We start from the raw sequence: 16,512 nt of genomic DNA on the forward strand, positions 1-16,512 counted from the left end.
CAGCTTTCGAACGTTTAGGCTCCTGCATTGGGTACGTAGGAAGGAACCCGAGAGGTTCGGAAGCTTGTAACATTTCAACTTCTTGGTGGTCCAATAAAAGGTATCATACCACCTACTCCCTCTCCCTCCTTTGTTACTACAATCTTTTAAAGTGTTTCCTATTAACTGATGCTCTAGCAAAAGACACAGCATGTATATTCTCACCTGTGTATCATTTCTACATTTAGACTTGTCTTCAAAAGATTAGAGTGATGAGGGTTGTGATCTACGATTTATAGCTTTAATGCATACTCTGGTCCTCTCCCATCTTGACTGTTGCAACCTTTACTTCATGTTTCCGAAATAACATCCCAGTAATATGTACAAAATTCTTCTACAATCATCTTACTATCATCAATTTTAGTCTTTGCCCATCCCAACCCATTGTGTACCAGAATTGCCTACCACACATTGCTTCTGCATTTCTTTGCAGGCCTGTCTGGCTTTCAAGGGTTTACATGATTTAGGGGCTTATTCAATAAGCCCTGTTGTTGCTGATTGTACCTCGATGGGCCGAAAACCTCGCATTGACTTGACTGGGAATTTCACTGTAGTTGGCGGCCTCAGAATTGATTGAATTCCCCATAAGTTTAAACATTAATCAAAAAATTACCTTTCTATTCTTCAAAGTTTTGCACTCCTTCCCTTCTCCAAACATCTAATCTTTGATTTCCCATTATACATCTGCTCATCTCTTTACTGTTTGTGGGCTACATTAATGAAAGTGTATCAGCATATTTAATGTGACTGTAATCTACTGTAAATTAGTACATACGTTAAGTATCTCTGTATTCACTTAAGAAAATCACATTAATTTGTATGGTATTATAAAGTAATTGCCTGTCTTATTTGTATGTTTATGCTGTCAAACTATAGGCACATAGCACAATATACTAAGAAAATAATATTAATCAAATAAGAAAAAGAGCAATGACTTACATTTCAGTCAGGTTGGGAAGATTGACAAATGCACAAGTGTGTATTCTTTCCAGAGAATCACTTTCAGAGATTGCTCTGTAAAAAGCCAAAAAATGGAATTGACATTGAAACAGAACATGTTAGTGGATAGCAAGAAATGGTCACTTTTTAACATACAAATGGCAGAACACATACAGAACTACTTATAGTGAGACTACAATTTATACAATAAGATTCAATTACAATGGCATGCTTCATCTTAACAGCAATTAAAGGCATTACACTGGTACCAGACTGCAAATATTTGTAGCAGCAAACTTGTCCCATAAACGACTTACGCAAATCATTTTAATAAAAAAAAAAAAAGATGGTATTATAAATAGTTTTAGAAGTTTGTAAAGATAAGCGGAGACAGGAATTATTTTAGTTCCATCTCTTTCTCCTTCCAAGTCGGTTCTCTGAGAGGGACTGGATGAGTGAAGCTGATTATGTTATCAAGGAAGTAGATGAAAGAAGTAATGCAATAACCAACTTCAAAGCCGGAAAGTAAATAACCGCTTTCAAACATCCAAAAGCTATAACAAATACCAACACTTGCTTGCTGTAATAATTGTCTTGACAAAGAATGAATGACTAAAATGTAATCCAATAAGCCTTGCGTCCTACATGGAACAATTGGCTGCACATTTAGGTTTTCACATACAGTAATTAAAATCCCTTTAACTACTTTGTATGCAAGTCTGTGAATTTGTGCAGCTAATGTCATTCTCTCGATTTCCTCGTGCACTTACTGTACACTACTCTTTGGTGTTAATGAAAGTCTGTCTTATGAGCATACTTCAAAAACAGATCTAATTTTTAGTGAAGTACAAGAAGTTTGGAAAAGAAACAAAGAAGAAAAAAAGGCTTAGTAAAAGAAGAAAGACCAGCATGATGACATCAAAATATGTCAGAGCATTATTTCTATGAGATTTCGGAATATTCTTAGACTGCGCAGGTTAAGGAATTGTAAACAGGATTAAGGCTAAGTGGATAGATAGTGACATATATTGGGTTTTGAGATGTTTTTTAAATATAAACTCTAAACTACAAATTTACTATACAGTATCTATTCATATCCATACAGCTTGACTGATGACTTTTTGGGGGAGATTCACTATACTGTATGTAATTATAATAAACATATTCTATACTATTTTATTACAGTACATTAGCAGATTAAAGAATCTGGTTGTCAGTGCAAATTAAAGCATCTGTTCCCACTCTGACCCCCTTCCACCTTTAGTTTTTACATGGATGGGATGCAGAGGTTTCCCACATCTGAACTGTGATCATTTCAGTTCCGGGCGCTCCAGGGTTCCCCAGATACGTGCCAGGAAAGGTAGTACAAGTACTTTGATGACATGGTGGCTTCCTATTGGCCTGCGTAATGCAGGAAATTGAAACCCCTATATGTTTTCTCTGGAGAGGAAGATACGGGTGCTACCTTCATTTGCAATCAGTTCACAAATCTGAAACTGCCAAGGAAGTAGTCCTTATGCAATTCCACTAACAGAAAGTTAGAACCAGGTGATCCCCCAGAGCTAACAATAGAGAGAGGTGCGGGGGGAGGGAGAGGTGAGGGGGGAGGGAGGGCGGGGGAAATCGAGTAGTGGAACTGCTCCTTTAACGTAGGAAAATAAAAAGAATAAACCAGATACAGTATTGGACCAACAATTGTTTAGAGAATACAAGAGTGTATCATTTTAATGAATGTTGGTCCAGTAAAAGATTCTACAGCAATTATATTTTTTTCCATTTATTTTCCTTTTTTTTATAGGAAATAAGGAATTAATATGGCTACAGTTATATTTTGTCTAATTTAAGGAAAGATAGAGCACATTTATTATCTATTCTGTCTTCCCATTCTATGTAGATCGTCTTTAGATTTTATAGATGTGCTTCAAATAGCCATAGCAACTAATTATGCTTCCCTTTTACTATCAGTTGTCAATGTACTGCAACTAACTGGCTTTGTAATAAGAGAAACTATGATCCTTGTATGTAGAGTCTGTAGAGCAGGCTTACATATGTCAAAATAATATAATCAGTTCCCAGCATTCATGCGGAAGAAAGGTATTAAAGGGGATTTAGGGATCCATACTGTTCCCTATGCTCCATATCATTATGTTTTTGTTTTTGAGGATATGTGGAGCGGTGTTACCAGTTTGTATGCACGTAGGCTTACATGTGTTACTTATTTGGATTTGATATATAACAATTCAGACTAAATCAGAAACACGCAATATTTAATATAATATTTTTTACTGTGCAGTTCTGACAGTGTACACAAGTCTGTGCGCAGAATCTCCAGGCACAAGTCATGGCACACAAAGACCATAATATTATTTAAAAAACTAGATTATTTTTCTACTGTATTTATATTGCATGCAATATCTGATGTTTAAGAACAATATACATGTTATTTAAAGTTCCCCAAATTCAGTAACTCAACAAAATTTGCTAGTATTGCCACAGAAAGCTGCCACAATGCTACCTCTATCATATCCAAAACTGATGCAAAGTTAGCTCAAATTGTCAATTTCAGAGATGAAAGAAATTGGTGCTCTTTAAACATATGTAATAATAATAATAACAACTTTATTTCATATAGCGCTTTTCTCCCAATGGGACAATGGGACTCAAAGCGTTTCACGATTACAGTATAGTGCGCGGTACGCAGTACATTGGAAATTTTGTATTGTATTGTATGTCTTTATTTATATAGCGCCATTAATGTACATAGCGCTTCACAGTAGTAATACATGTGGTAATCGAATAAATAACAGATAATATAAATAACAGATCATGGGAATAAGTGCTTTAGACAAACATAACATTAAGGAAGAGGAGTCCCTGCCCCGAGGAGCTTACAATCTAATTGGTAGGTAGGGAGAACGTACAGAGACAGGAGGAGGGAGTTCTGGTAAGTGCGTCTGCAGGGGGCCAAGCTTTATGTATCATGTGTTCAGAATGTTCACAGTGCTATTCGTATGCTTCTTTAAGCAAGTGTGTCTTAAGGTGGGTCTTAAAGGTGGATAGAGAGGGTGCTAGTCAGGTACTGAGGGGAAGGGCATTCCAGAGGTGTGGGGCAGTCAGTGAAAAAGGTTTAAGGCGGGAGAGGGCTTTAGATAAAAAGGGGGTAGAAAGAAGACATCCTTGAGCAGAACGCAAGAGTCGGGGTGGTGCATAGCGAGAAATTAGGGCTGAGATGTAAGGAGGGGCAGAAGAGTGTAAAGCTTTAAAAGTGAGGAGAAGAATGGAGTGTGAGATGCGGGATTTGATTGGAAGCCAGGAGAAGGATTTCAGGGGAGATGCTGAGACAGATCTAGGAAAGAGTAGAGTGATTCTGGCAGCAGCATTTAGGATAGATTGTAGGGGAGACAAGTGAGAGGCAGGAAGGCCGGACAGCAGGAGGTTACAGTAATCAAGACGGGAGAGAATGAGGGCCTGAGTCAGAGTTTTAGCAGTCGAGCAACAGAGGAAAGGGCGTATCTTTGTTATATTGCGGAGGAAAAAGCGACAAGTTTTAGAAATGTTTTGAATGTGAGGGGCGAATGTGAGAGAGGAGTCGAGTGTGACCCCTAGGCAGCGTGCTTGGGCTACTGGGTGGATGATCGTAGTTCCAACAGTAATGTGGAAGGAGGTAGTAGGGCCAGGTTTGGGAGGAAGTATGAGGAGCTCTGTTTTAGCCATGTTGAGTTTAAGGCGACGGAGGGCCATCCAGGATGATATAGCAGAGAGACATTCAGAAACTTTGGTCTGTATAGCAGGTGTAAGGTCAGGTGTTGAAAAGTATATGTGTGTGTCGTCAGCATAGAGGTGATATTTAAACCCAAAAGATGTTATTAGGTCACCTAGAGAGTGTGTGTACAGAGAAAAGAGAAGAGGTCCCAGGACAGAGCCCTGGGGTACCCCCACAGAGAGATCAATAGAGGAGGAGGAGGTGTTAGCAGAAGAGACACCGAAAGTACGATGGGAGAGGTAGGATGAGATCCAGGATAGAGCTTTGTTCCGAATACCAAGAGTATTTGTAAGACATAGTCCCTGACCAGATAAGCTTACAATCTATGATTTGTAGTGTCTGAGGCACAGGGAGATAAAGATGAAGTGGCCAGGATGACTTTTGTGTTTTGAGACTTTATGCTATACAGTCACTGACTTGTTATAGTTTCATTCACCTGTGAACATTTTGATCTTTTGAATCTGCACTTTGGAGGTCCTGATGTCATGAAAGGGGTGTCATTGGAGGCGAGCCAATAAGCTGAGGGTCCCCCTGCTCGGTGCAGGAACTCCATAGCCCAGAGAGAGAACCAGCAGAGGACTCTCCCGTAGAGTTCCTATGAGCAACTCCCGTGGAGGACCTGACGTAATCTGTGGCACGTCATTGGAGACGTGTTGACAGCCAGGAGGTTCACCTGCCCAGTGTAGGAGCTCCGGCACTCGGAGAGCTAACCAGCAAAGGATTCTCCCTCAGAGGACTCACAAGCAGCCCCCTGTGGATTACTGAATGTGGAGAGGGGTGCTTCTACAGCTACTACGGAAGTTTTGCCTCTGCCGAGAGGGGACGCCCCAAGCTATCCTTCCACCATTGGGTTAATTCAGACCGTGCAGTGGCAGATGGTGGATCCATCCGGACCATACACGGCTTTTAAACCCACTGCTTTGACTAATTTGTTTTTGTATTTGCATACAAATATTGACATACTACACAATGAGAGTTCTTTGTGCTTTGTTTCCTCTCTGTCTAGATTTGAGTGCCCTGTCATCCTTTTTGATACAGCAGCAGATTCTCCATTATTCCTAAAGGGACGGTTTTATTCCAATTATTCAAAACACTTTGTTGTTTTTAAATTGTTTTTCACTTATGTTTATTAGCCCATTTTTTACCTCACTTTAACTTTATTCACTCATTTATTTGGTATATTAGTTCACTATTTTAATTGGTATACACATTTAATGTGCTTTTTTGTTTGTGTTTTTGCTGTCACAGGGAGATAAAGTGACTTTCCGAAGGTCAAAAGGAGCTGACACCGGGAATTGAATAAGGTTTTAAAGTAGGTTTTAAAAGTTTAAATGACCCAGGACGTAGGTGAGTTATTACCAAGACAGCTGCCAAGTTTAATGGTAGTGTAGTTTTGTTTTATAAAATAAAAAGACTAAAAAGTTGTAAGGGTCTGAGGGTTTTTTACTGTTCACCAGCGCCTGAGGTGCAATTCTGCAGCTGATTTTCATGCCTCATGGTCCCTTGTGAAACGCTGCTATGTATCATTTTTTCACCTACTTGTAATGATAGTTAAAATATTTAAAACATGCTTTAATGAATCAGCTGATTTGCCTGATAAATTCCTTTTTTTTCTTTTCCACTCTGTCCACTTTTATTCTGTTTGTTACCATAAAAAGGGTAAGTCTATGGGGCTTACTCTGTAAGCTCCGATAGTGCTGAGCCATGCGATCTGCACAGAAATCCCCATTCAAGTCAATGGGTCTTTCCGTGCAGATTGCACAGTTCAGCACTATCGGAGCTTACAGAATAAGCCCCTATATACTCTGATGTGCAAAATCCCTATTGACTTGTATGGAGATGTTCGGCAGAAAAGAGCCCGAACGGCTGCTTCATGGTTTATACAATTACCCCCTAAGTATGTTATCTCTCTCTGACTTTTTTGGATGCATCCAAAGAAGAAAACATTGAGCTATTTAAAGGCCAGTTCACACCCATGCTGTATATTGAAGATTCAAAAGTGAGCAGCAGCTTCTGAAATATTTCAGCTGTAAAAAAAAGAGTTCTCGTTTATGTCTGAAACATTTACAGCTGTAGAAAATGTGCTATTCTCATATACAATATTGATGTGGAAATGGGTATTTCAGCACATCCTGAGTACAACTTCTTATATCCATATATGATTTTGTATTACAAAGCCTAATAGTCATGTGCAAATGATGAGGATTAAGAGCTACAGTAGGTATAGTTTAACTGTTGTTAGGTGCTGCAAATCATAGGGAAGGTACAATATTTTTAAAAAAATCTAAAATTGTCAAAAGAGTAGTTATTATCCAATTCTACTAACAACAGAAAGTTAATCAAAGAAATGTACTACTGGCATCAGTCAACTGTAAACATGAAGCAGTTCAGAATCCAAAATAAGGGTCACCATTAGGTCCAAGAACCTTGAAATAGCTGTGGAAATCCATATTTTACAGGCACAGATCACATTGGCTTCAAGAAAAATCTTGCAGAGAGTTGTGGCTGAACCCAATGGATTGGGTATTGGGAAGCATGTTGTTAATGTAGCAGGCTTCCCCCTGACCCCCCTTACCACCGCAGGAGAACGGGGACCCCCGTGGTATGTCGGGGAGCTGCGGGGGTGTTCGGTTCACCGGGGGCTGCCAGCAACATCAGCTACAGGGTCCCGCCATATTGTAGGAGCTCGCGGTTGCACAGTGTAGTTGCGCACGTGCTGTACAGTGCCAGGAGTGCCGGCGGCAATGTTAATGTTGGCGTGAGGGCGCACATGCGTAGAACCACCGCGGTAGCCATTACAGGATCGCGCGTGCACAGTAAAGATAGCGCACATGGTCCCAATGCTAAAGAGGTCCTGAGTGGACTACAATTCCCAGCAGCCTCTGGGGATTGCCCTTTCACCCACATCACGTGCAGCCAGCCAGCAAATAGGGTTTTGCAGCTTCTCCTGTGGAGGAAGGCTACAATGTTGCGGGGACCACGTTTGGCAGTTGGAGCTGGGAGCAGGAAGGGGCAGGAAGTGTGTAAGGAGCAAGGCTCTTACACTAGGCCAGGTTACCCCCAGGTCCCAGGTAGGTCCCACTCCCCACTAGGTTAGTGGGTAAGTTCTTAGGGAAGGCCCCTTAGATAGGGACCCTGCCCTTAGGTGTGTGTAAGTCTAGTCAGTGGCACAGCTGCCGTGCTGTGTGCTCTGACTAGAAGATACAGTGTGGCTTTGAAGTGCAGCCACAGCAGTTATTTGACTGTGTCAGTGAGAGGCCCCTCAGAAGGAGGGTTGCTTTCTAGTTGTTCAGTGTGTGTTATATCACCAGTGCCAGTTGCACGTGGTGAGCTGCCAGAGTCTGTGATCAGACAGAAGCTACAGGGAGAGTTCTTCTGCGTGCAGGGACTAGGGTAGAGGTATACCCCAGGTCCCAGTTAGTCCCCTATGACACCAGAGGAAGCTGTATGATATAGGGTCGGCCTTAGGACAGGGACTCCTTCACCATATTTAGAGAGCAAGAGGATTTCTGTCTGACAGTACCTGACTGTCAGTACAGCGTGTATCAGAGACTGTGATAAAGGATCATTCCGGCTGGAGATGCTTTTCCCTGTGGAGTCAGCGTGTGCATCCATTCCTGCAGAGAGCAGCGCAGTACGCAGTGGGATCACTGTGCGGTGTTTCTGAGTTCCAAGGATTTTCCTGACCAGGACTGGTCAGGGAGGTAGTATACATTAAGTGCACCACTGGGCCCCAACACAGGGAAGCGCTATCCCTCACACACACTTTCTTTACTGTTGTGGACACTCAAGAGACTGAGGGGAATGTGATGATGGATATGTGCGTGAGGGGATGGTATGCATTCAGAGTGAAAACTGTTTTTAAACACTGACAAGACTGTAACAATGGTATTTGGGACCAAGACTAAATTTGTAAAGCTTCCAGTGACTGAGCTCCTGATTAGAACCAACGCTAACACCACCTTAACACCTGTCACTAGTTTTAAATACCTGGGCTTATGGTTTGACTCCCACTTAACATTCGAGATGCACATTGATACCCTGACAACCAAGACCTATGCCAAACTAGGGGTACTTTACAGGAACAAATCCTCCCTAAGTCTCCTGGTCAGAAAGCGTATCGCACAGCAGATGCTAATGCCAATTATTGACTATGGAGACATAGTATATGGCTCAGCTCATCAAACCCACCTTAGCAAACTTGACACCCTCTACAATTCAATTTGTCGTTTTGTTCTCCAATGCAACTACAACACACATCACTGCGAAATGCTCAAAGAACTAGATTGGTTAACACTAGAGTCTAGGCGCAAAGTTCACCTTTCCTGTCTTGCCTTTAAATTCTTCATGGGCAAGCTACCCAGCTACATGAACAAGCTCCTCACCCCTACCACTTGCAGCACTTATCACCAGAGATCAGACTCCAAAAGACTATTCATGGTCCCAAGGCTCAACAAAGTATCCGGACGTTCCTCCTTCTCCTTCCGTGCACCCCAAAACTGGAACAACCTAGCAGAGACTCTCACATCCACCACCAGTTTAAGTTCTTTCAAATCTAAGGCTGTCTCACATTTTAACCTGGTCTGTAACTGTTTCATACGCTCATAATATATATTTTCTTTAACTGTGCACGCAATGTCTTGTATATAATGTATACCCTGTTCATTTATGTAACTGTACTTGTAACCATGTATTATTTGTTTTACTCTGTGCCCAGGACATACTTGAAAACGAGAGGTAACTCTCAATGTATTACTTCCTGGTAAAATATTTTATAAATAAATAAATAAACTGTTATTGTATTGTATTGTATTGTATGTCTTTATTTATATAGCGCCATTAATGTACATAGCGCTTCACAGTAGTAATACATGTGGTAATCGAATAAATAACAGATAATATAAATAACAGATCATGGGAATAAGTTCTTTAGACAAACATAACATTAAGGAAGAGGAGTCCCTGCCCCGAGGAGCTTACAATCTAATTGCTAGGTAGGGAGAACGTACAGAGACAGGAGGAGGGAGTTCTGGTAAGTGCGTCTGCAGGGGGCCAAGCTTTATGTATCATGTGTTCAGAATGTTCACAGTGCTATTCGTATGCTTCTTTAAGCAAGTGTGTCTTAAGGTGGGTCTTAAAGGTGGATAGAGAGGGTGCTAGTCGGGTACTGAGGGGAAGGGCATTCCAGAGGTGTGGGGCAGTCAGTGAAAAAGGTTTAAGGCGGGAGAGGGCTTTAGATAAAAAGGGGGTAGAAAGAAGACATCCTTGAGCAGAACGCAAGAGTCGGGGTGGTGCATAGCGAGAAATTAGGGCTGAGATGTAAGGAGGGGCAGAAGAGTGTAAAGCTTTAAAAGTGAGGAGAAGAATGGAGTGTGAGATGTGGGATTTGATTGGAAGCCAGGAGAGGGATTTCAGGAGGGGAGATGCTGAGACAGATCTAGGAAAGAGTAGAGTGATTCTGGCAGCAGCATTTAGGATAGATTGTAGGGGAGACAGGTGAGAGGCAGGAAGGCCGGACAGCAGGAGGTTACAGTAATCAAGACGGGAGAAAATGAGGGCCTGAGTCAGAGTTTTAGCAGTCGAGCAACAGAGGAAAGGGCGTATCTTTGTTATATTGCGGAGGAAAAAGCGACAAGTTTTAGAAATGTTTTGAATGTGAGGGGCGAATGTGAGAGAGGAGTCGAGTGTGACCCCTAGGCAGCGTGCTTGGGCTACTGGGTGGATGATCGTAGTTTCAACAGTAATGTGGAAGGAGGTAGTAGGGCCAGGTTTGGGAGGAAGTATGAGGAGCTCTGTTTTAGCCATGTTGAGTTTAAGGCGATGGAGGGCCATCCAGGATGATATAGCAGAGAGACATTCAGAAACTTTGGTCTGTATAGCAGGTGTAAGGTCAGGTGTTGAAAAGTATATTTGTGTGTCGTCAGCATAGAGGTGATATTTAAACCCAAAAGATGTTATTAGGTCACCTAGAGAGAGTGTGTACAGAGAAAAGAGAAGGGGTCCCAGGACAGAGCCCTGGGGTACCCCCACAGAGAGATCAATAGAGGAGGAGGAGGTGTTAGCAGAAGAGACACTGAAAGTACGATGGGAGAGGTAGGATGAGATCCAGGATAGAGCTTTGTTCCGAATACCAAGAGTATGGAGAATGTGAAGGAGAAGAGGGTGGTCCACGGTGTCAAATGCTGCAGAGAGGTCGAGTAATATGAGCAGAGTGTAATGACCTCTGTCTTTGGCAGCATGGAGGTCGTCAGTTATTTTAGAGAGGGCTGTTTCCGTGGAGTGAGCAGTGCGGAAGCCAGATTGTAGAGGGTCTAGGAGAGAATAGGTGTTGAGAAAATGGAGCAAGCGAGAGGATACAAGACGTTCAAGGAGTTTAGAGGCAAAAGGCAGGAGGGAGACAGGTCGATAGTTAGAAAGACAGGTAGGGTCAAGCTTGCTGTTTTTGAGTAATGGTATGACTGTTGCATGTTTGAAGGAGGATGGAAAGGTTCCAGAGCAGAGGGAGGAGTTAAAAATGTGTGTGAGCGTAGGGATTATAGTAGGAGCAAGAGGTTTTAGGAGATGGGAGGGAATGGGGTCAAGAGGGCAAGTGGTAGAGGGAGAAGTGGCGATCAACAGCGACACATCCTCCTCTGAGACAGTGGAAAAAGAGTCAAGGAAGGCAGGAGGAGAGTTAGGAAGAGGTGTAGGATGGGAAGAAGAAACAGAGGGGATGTTCTGACGTATGGATTCCACCTTTTCCTTAAAATAGTCAGCAAAGTCCTGAGCGGAGATGGAGGAAGGAGAGGCAGCTGAGGGTGGTTTGAGTAGAGTATCAAAGACAGAGAACAGTCGGCGTGGGTTAGACTTGTGCATGTTGATTAGTGCAGGAAAGTAGGCTTGTTTAGCTTGCGAGAGGGCCGAGTTGAAACAGGATAGCATAAATTTGTAGTGAAGGAAGTCTGCGAGAGTGTGAGACTTCCTCCAGAGGCATTCAGAGGAACGAGTGGAGGAATGCAGCATGCGTGTGTGGGAATTTAGCCAGGGTCTAGGGTTAGAAGGGCGAGTGCGGCAGAGAGAAAGTGGGGCATGTAGATCAAGAGAGGAGGATAAGACAGAGTTGTAGTTCCTGACCAGGTTGTCAGGGTCTGTAGCAGAGCTGAGAGAGGAGAGGGAGGAGCCTAAAGTGGACTCAAAGGCAGGTAAGTGAATAGAGCGCAGGTTTCTGCAGAACCGGGGTGTAGATGGAGGTGGAGAAGGGGAGAAGCGAGATAGAGAGAATGAGATGGGATGATGGTCAGAGAGAGGAAAAGGGGAAATGGAGAAATCGGAGAGAGAGAAGTTCTTAGTGAAAACCAGGTCTAATTAGTGGCCATCCTTGTGGGTGCTGGCTGCAGTCCACTGTTGAAGGCCAAAAGAAGAGGTTAGAGAAAGAAAGCGGGAAGCCCATGGGAGAGAGGGGTCATCAATGTGGCAATTGAAGTCCCCAAGGAGAAGAACAGGGGAGTCTGAGGAGAGGAAGAAAGAGAGCCAGGATTCAAAGTGAGAGAGAAAGGCAGAAGGGGGATGATTAGAGGTAGGTGGGCGATAGATGACCGCCACATGAACAGGGAGAGGAGAGAAAATCTGGACAGTGTGAGCCTCAAAGGAGGGAAAAGCAAGAGAGGGAGGAATAGGAAGGGTTCGGTAACGACAGAGAGAGGAGAGCAGGAGCCCCACGCCTCCACCCATGCCATCAGTGCGCGGAGTGTGGGAGAAGGAAAGGCCACCATAGGAGAGGGCAGCTTCCAGAGCAGAGTCAGACTGAGTGAGCCAGGTCTCAGTTATAGCAAAGAGAAGCAGGGAGTGAGAGAGAAAGAAGTCATGCACAGAGAGGAACTTGTTAGAGAGGGAGCGAGCATTCCAAAGGGCACAGGAGAAAGGGAGAGAGGAGGGAGGGTGGCAGGGGATGGGTGTGAGGTTGGAGGGGTTGACACCAGAATGAGTAGAGGTTGCAGTTGGCAGGCGAGGACGAGCGCATGTAGGAATAAGACAGGGACCAGGATTGGGAGAGATATCCCCAGAAGCAAGGAGGAGAAGCATGGATAGAAAGAGAATGTGTGAGGAGGATTTGTAGGGGTGTGTTTTAGTGCAGTGGATATAGCTGTGTGGTGTCAGAGGACGCAGGTAAGAAAGGAGTTCATGTGAACAGAGAAGTGGTGAAGGAAGGAGAGATGGAGATATATGAATGGAGTTAGAGACATACTGAGGCTGGTAATTTATATATTGTTTGATGTTATGCAAAGAGAGTGTTATTGAAGTTACAGTTCATGCTCAGTAAATACTGTTTATTCACACGGTGTGTATTTACTGTATGGTTGTTCTGGTGAGGGCACACTCCCATCCCGTTGGGATCCCTCATCAGTGGAGGCGCTGCACCGAGTGTAAGTACATACCCCAGGTTCCCCGTGGCGGAAGCTCAGCTCTCCTGGTTGCCAAACAGGTACCGCACCACACTGAGAAGTAGTCAGATACTGTCACGGTTGTGCTCGCCACAAACCTGGGTCGGACCGCGTGGCTGAGGTAGGGTTGTAAAAGCACCGACCTTAGACCGCGCAAGCTGATCCGGATTGCGCAGTTCGTAGTCATACTTAGTAGGATCAGGATAGGAGAAGACAGCATCGTCGTTGTACAAGCCAGGGTCAGGACAGGAGACGTCAGGATAAACATTGTCCAAGCAGGAGTTCGGCAACAGGTAGTCAGGAAAGCCCCGCTTCAGCTTAGGAGCGCGGGGGTGGCCTCTGCGCGTGCGGCGACCATGGCCCATGGTACTGGTCTCAGGAGGTGGTAGACAGACCAGATTAGCACACCGCCTAGCTGCACGGGTAAACCAGTGCTACAGCGCAATGGTCCTGAGCGGGCTAAGGAATCCTCCGTTTCAGCGCAAGAACCAGGACACGGCCTCTCTATATTAGGGAAAGAGTAGGCCCCAGGAAACAGGAAGCTGAAGATACACAGGGAAACATCCGCTTCAGTGCAGGAAACCAGGAAGCTGAAGGACGCAGGGGAAACCTCCGCTTCAGCACAGGAGAACAGGAAGCTGAAGGATGCAAGGGAAACCTCCACTTCAGCACAGGAGAAAGGAAGCTGAAGGATGCAGGGGAAACCTTCGCTTCAGCACAGGAGAAAGGAAGCTGAAGGACGCAGGGGAAACCTCCGCCTCAGCACAGGAGAACAAGCGGGAGCTTGTGGCAGAACAGAAGTGACATCCGGTAAGGACTATGCTCGGCAGGGAGCATTGTGGGAAAGCAGTCCTTAAAGGCCAGCGGGCCAATCCCCGAAGGGGGGTGTGAAGGTACTGCTCCAATGAGTGAATGCAAGTCTAGGTTGCAGTTATAGGCTGCACAGCTGCAGTAGATACCAGAGGGAGTGTGTGGCAGTATTGCTTTGGTGAGTGAATCCAGGCTGCAGTAAATATCAGAGGGAGTGTGTGGCAGTATTGCTTTGGTGAGTGAATCCAGGCTGCAGTAAATCACAGGAGAAGTGTTCCAAGACTGCACATATCTGCAAGGTGAGGCAAACCGTAAACCGCGGAGCGGATCCCTTACAGATACACCTACCCACCCCAATCTCACTTAGGGGGGGGGGGAAGAGGGCTACATTTGGAGGCGCTGCTGAGAGCCCGACCTGGAGTGCCCTGTTCTATTTTTTTTGTCAAATTGTCCACCATGGTTGTTAAGTCCGGACACGAGGTCCTCGCCTGGGCCTTGAGGCAAGATTTTAACCCCCGCCGTGTGGTAGCCGTAGGAGGCCTTCCCGCAAATATATCAGACGTGGAGGTCTGTGATCATATGCATATTTTAGATGAAGATCAAGACCCCATGTCCATGTGGAGATCGATACTTTTTGTGGTGACACCCACGTGGGATATATGCCTGACAGAGGCACCGTCCACATTGTTTATGCCAGGTGGCCCCCCTGAGGGTTACCCTTTAGTCTACGCTGACCTAGCGCCATGGCAACTTTCCCCAAGTTAGAAGCGTGCACGTGCTGCTGCGCTCAAGGCGGCGCCGAATTACTTTGAAGAAAGCTGCCCAGGATTGGCGCGAAAACCAGAGCCCCGCCCTCGCGATGGGAGTGGCTCAGCACAGACCCAGAACTATTCCTTGACAGAATGTACCCCTCCTCTAGAGTCCACCAGGGGGAGGGAGTGCCTTGAGCAGCAATCAGCCACTTCTGTTCACCATAAGAGAGTTAACGGATGCAGCGACATACACCCTCAGTTGTATAGAGCCTGGCGAATGAGTGGAGTAAACGTTCTTTTGTGTCCATGCTTACAAAAGGACTTAATTATACCTGATAGTGTGAACGTGGATCCCTCTCAGCTTCCAACCGGCGTTTCGGTGGCACAGGTGGAAGGGCTGGAGTGTTTCAAATATCCATGTTCCAAATGTGATTTGCCAGGCTGCGAATTGATCTGGGGACATTACTGTTTTGGTTGCAGTGCCCAGTTCCTGGAGCCAGTGCTGCTGCGGATGCCGGAACCCGCAGAGAAAGAGGAGCCAAACTTCTCTACTAAAGTGAGTTACGATGCTAATCAGTCTGTCCTGATTTCAGAGGCCTCAGGGGACCCGTGTGTCCAAAGTGATGTTCCAGACACTGTTGCAGAAACAGATTATTTTCCCCCTGGGAATGAAATAGACTGCAAGGGGTTACACTCTAACGTGTATATGGGCTGGCAATTGCCCGGAATAGATGCACTCGCGCTAATGTGTCCCTGCCTTCAGGAAGCCTGTGGCAAGGGAGTCGACCTATTCCAGTTCCCGCTAGGCTTCAAGACAACCGAGATGGAAGGAGAAATGTGTATACAATGTTTTAGTACCACCTGTGACTATTCTAGGGGCGAACTGGTGTGGGAGCCCGAATGTACCTGCTGCGGGGCATGTTTCTTGAAGCCTATTATGCCCCAGCCTGCAGAATCCACAGAGGAAGAAGCGGTCGACTTTAATACTGAGCCGGTCCGTGTAGCTAATCACTCTACCCCCCTCACAGAAGTTTCTGAGAGCTCGAGCACTCTAACCGCGGTTCCAGATCCGGTTCTAGAGTTGGTTCCAGAGCCAGAACCAGCAGAGAAAGATGCGAATTACCACTCTACTGGGGTAATCGATGCTGTTATCCCCTCTACCTCAACCATGGAAGTTTCGGAGGCTCCACGTGCTACAACCCCGGTCCTAGACTCTGCTCTAGAACCACAAGATTTTTAAGCTACATTGACCAAAATGGACAGCTGTGACGCGGTGGTCGCACCGAGTCAGTGTGCTGTAGCAGATGTTCCAGGGGGTCCGTGCACCCCTGTTCTAGACTCGGTTCCACACTCAGAACTGCAGATTCCTGAACCGCAGATTCCGGAATCACAGGGTAAGGTGTCTCTACCCCCATCCTCTCTTAGTGATTCCAGCGACCAAAACGAGCCGTGGTGATGCACCAGGCGGCGGACCACCCTAGTGAAGCTGAAGCATCTGCTGCAGACCCTGCTTTGGGCCCGCTGCACATCGACATCCCTCGGCAGCAAGCGCTAATGCGGCCGGAGCCGCGGAAAAGTCCCACGGCCGTGGCAAATCCCAGTGTGTCGGAGGGACATCCGTAGATGGGACTAGAGGAAGAGGAACCCATCGCAAGCCAGCGGAGTGGTGAGGAACCTCCTTACTCCCCACAGGCTCCGATGGAGGCGGCCGTGGAAAAGGCCCCAAGTAAGGCTCATGAACTGAGTGTGAGCCCGTGCGCTCCAACCCAACTGGTCCCAGGGCTGGGAT

General features: G+C 45.4%; 2 protein-coding genes across 4 annotated transcripts in view; one reads left to right on the forward strand and one right to left on the reverse strand.

Moving 5' to 3' along the window:
• The window catches only part of GTF2A1L (general transcription factor IIA subunit 1 like), a 409,851-nt gene that overhangs the window by 371,138 nt on the left and 22,201 nt on the right, over positions 1 to 16,512 (forward strand). Inside the window, exon 10 of one of the 3 annotated variants that reach the window (XM_075595848.1) lies at positions 5,990 to 6,017. The exons of the other annotated variants lie outside the window; for them this stretch is intronic. Within the exon in view, the coding sequence (XP_075451963.1) occupies positions 5,990 to 6,002 (13 nt within the window). The 3' untranslated portion in view covers positions 6,003 to 6,017. Of the gene's footprint in view, positions 1 to 5,989; positions 6,018 to 16,512 lie in introns of those variants that run through there. 3 annotated transcript variants of the gene reach the window in all.
• The window catches only part of LHCGR (luteinizing hormone/choriogonadotropin receptor), a 177,673-nt gene that overhangs the window by 103,417 nt on the left and 57,744 nt on the right, over positions 1 to 16,512 (reverse strand). Inside the window, exon 3 of the mRNA XM_075595844.1 lies at positions 979 to 1,053. Coding sequence (XP_075451959.1) covers positions 979 to 1,053 — 75 coding nt within the window. The remainder of the gene's footprint in view (positions 1 to 978; positions 1,054 to 16,512) is intronic.

This window comes from Ascaphus truei, chromosome 4 (genome assembly GCF_040206685.1).
Source record: "Ascaphus truei isolate aAscTru1 chromosome 4, aAscTru1.hap1, whole genome shotgun sequence".
NCBI lineage: Eukaryota > Metazoa > Chordata > Amphibia > Anura > Ascaphidae > Ascaphus > Ascaphus truei.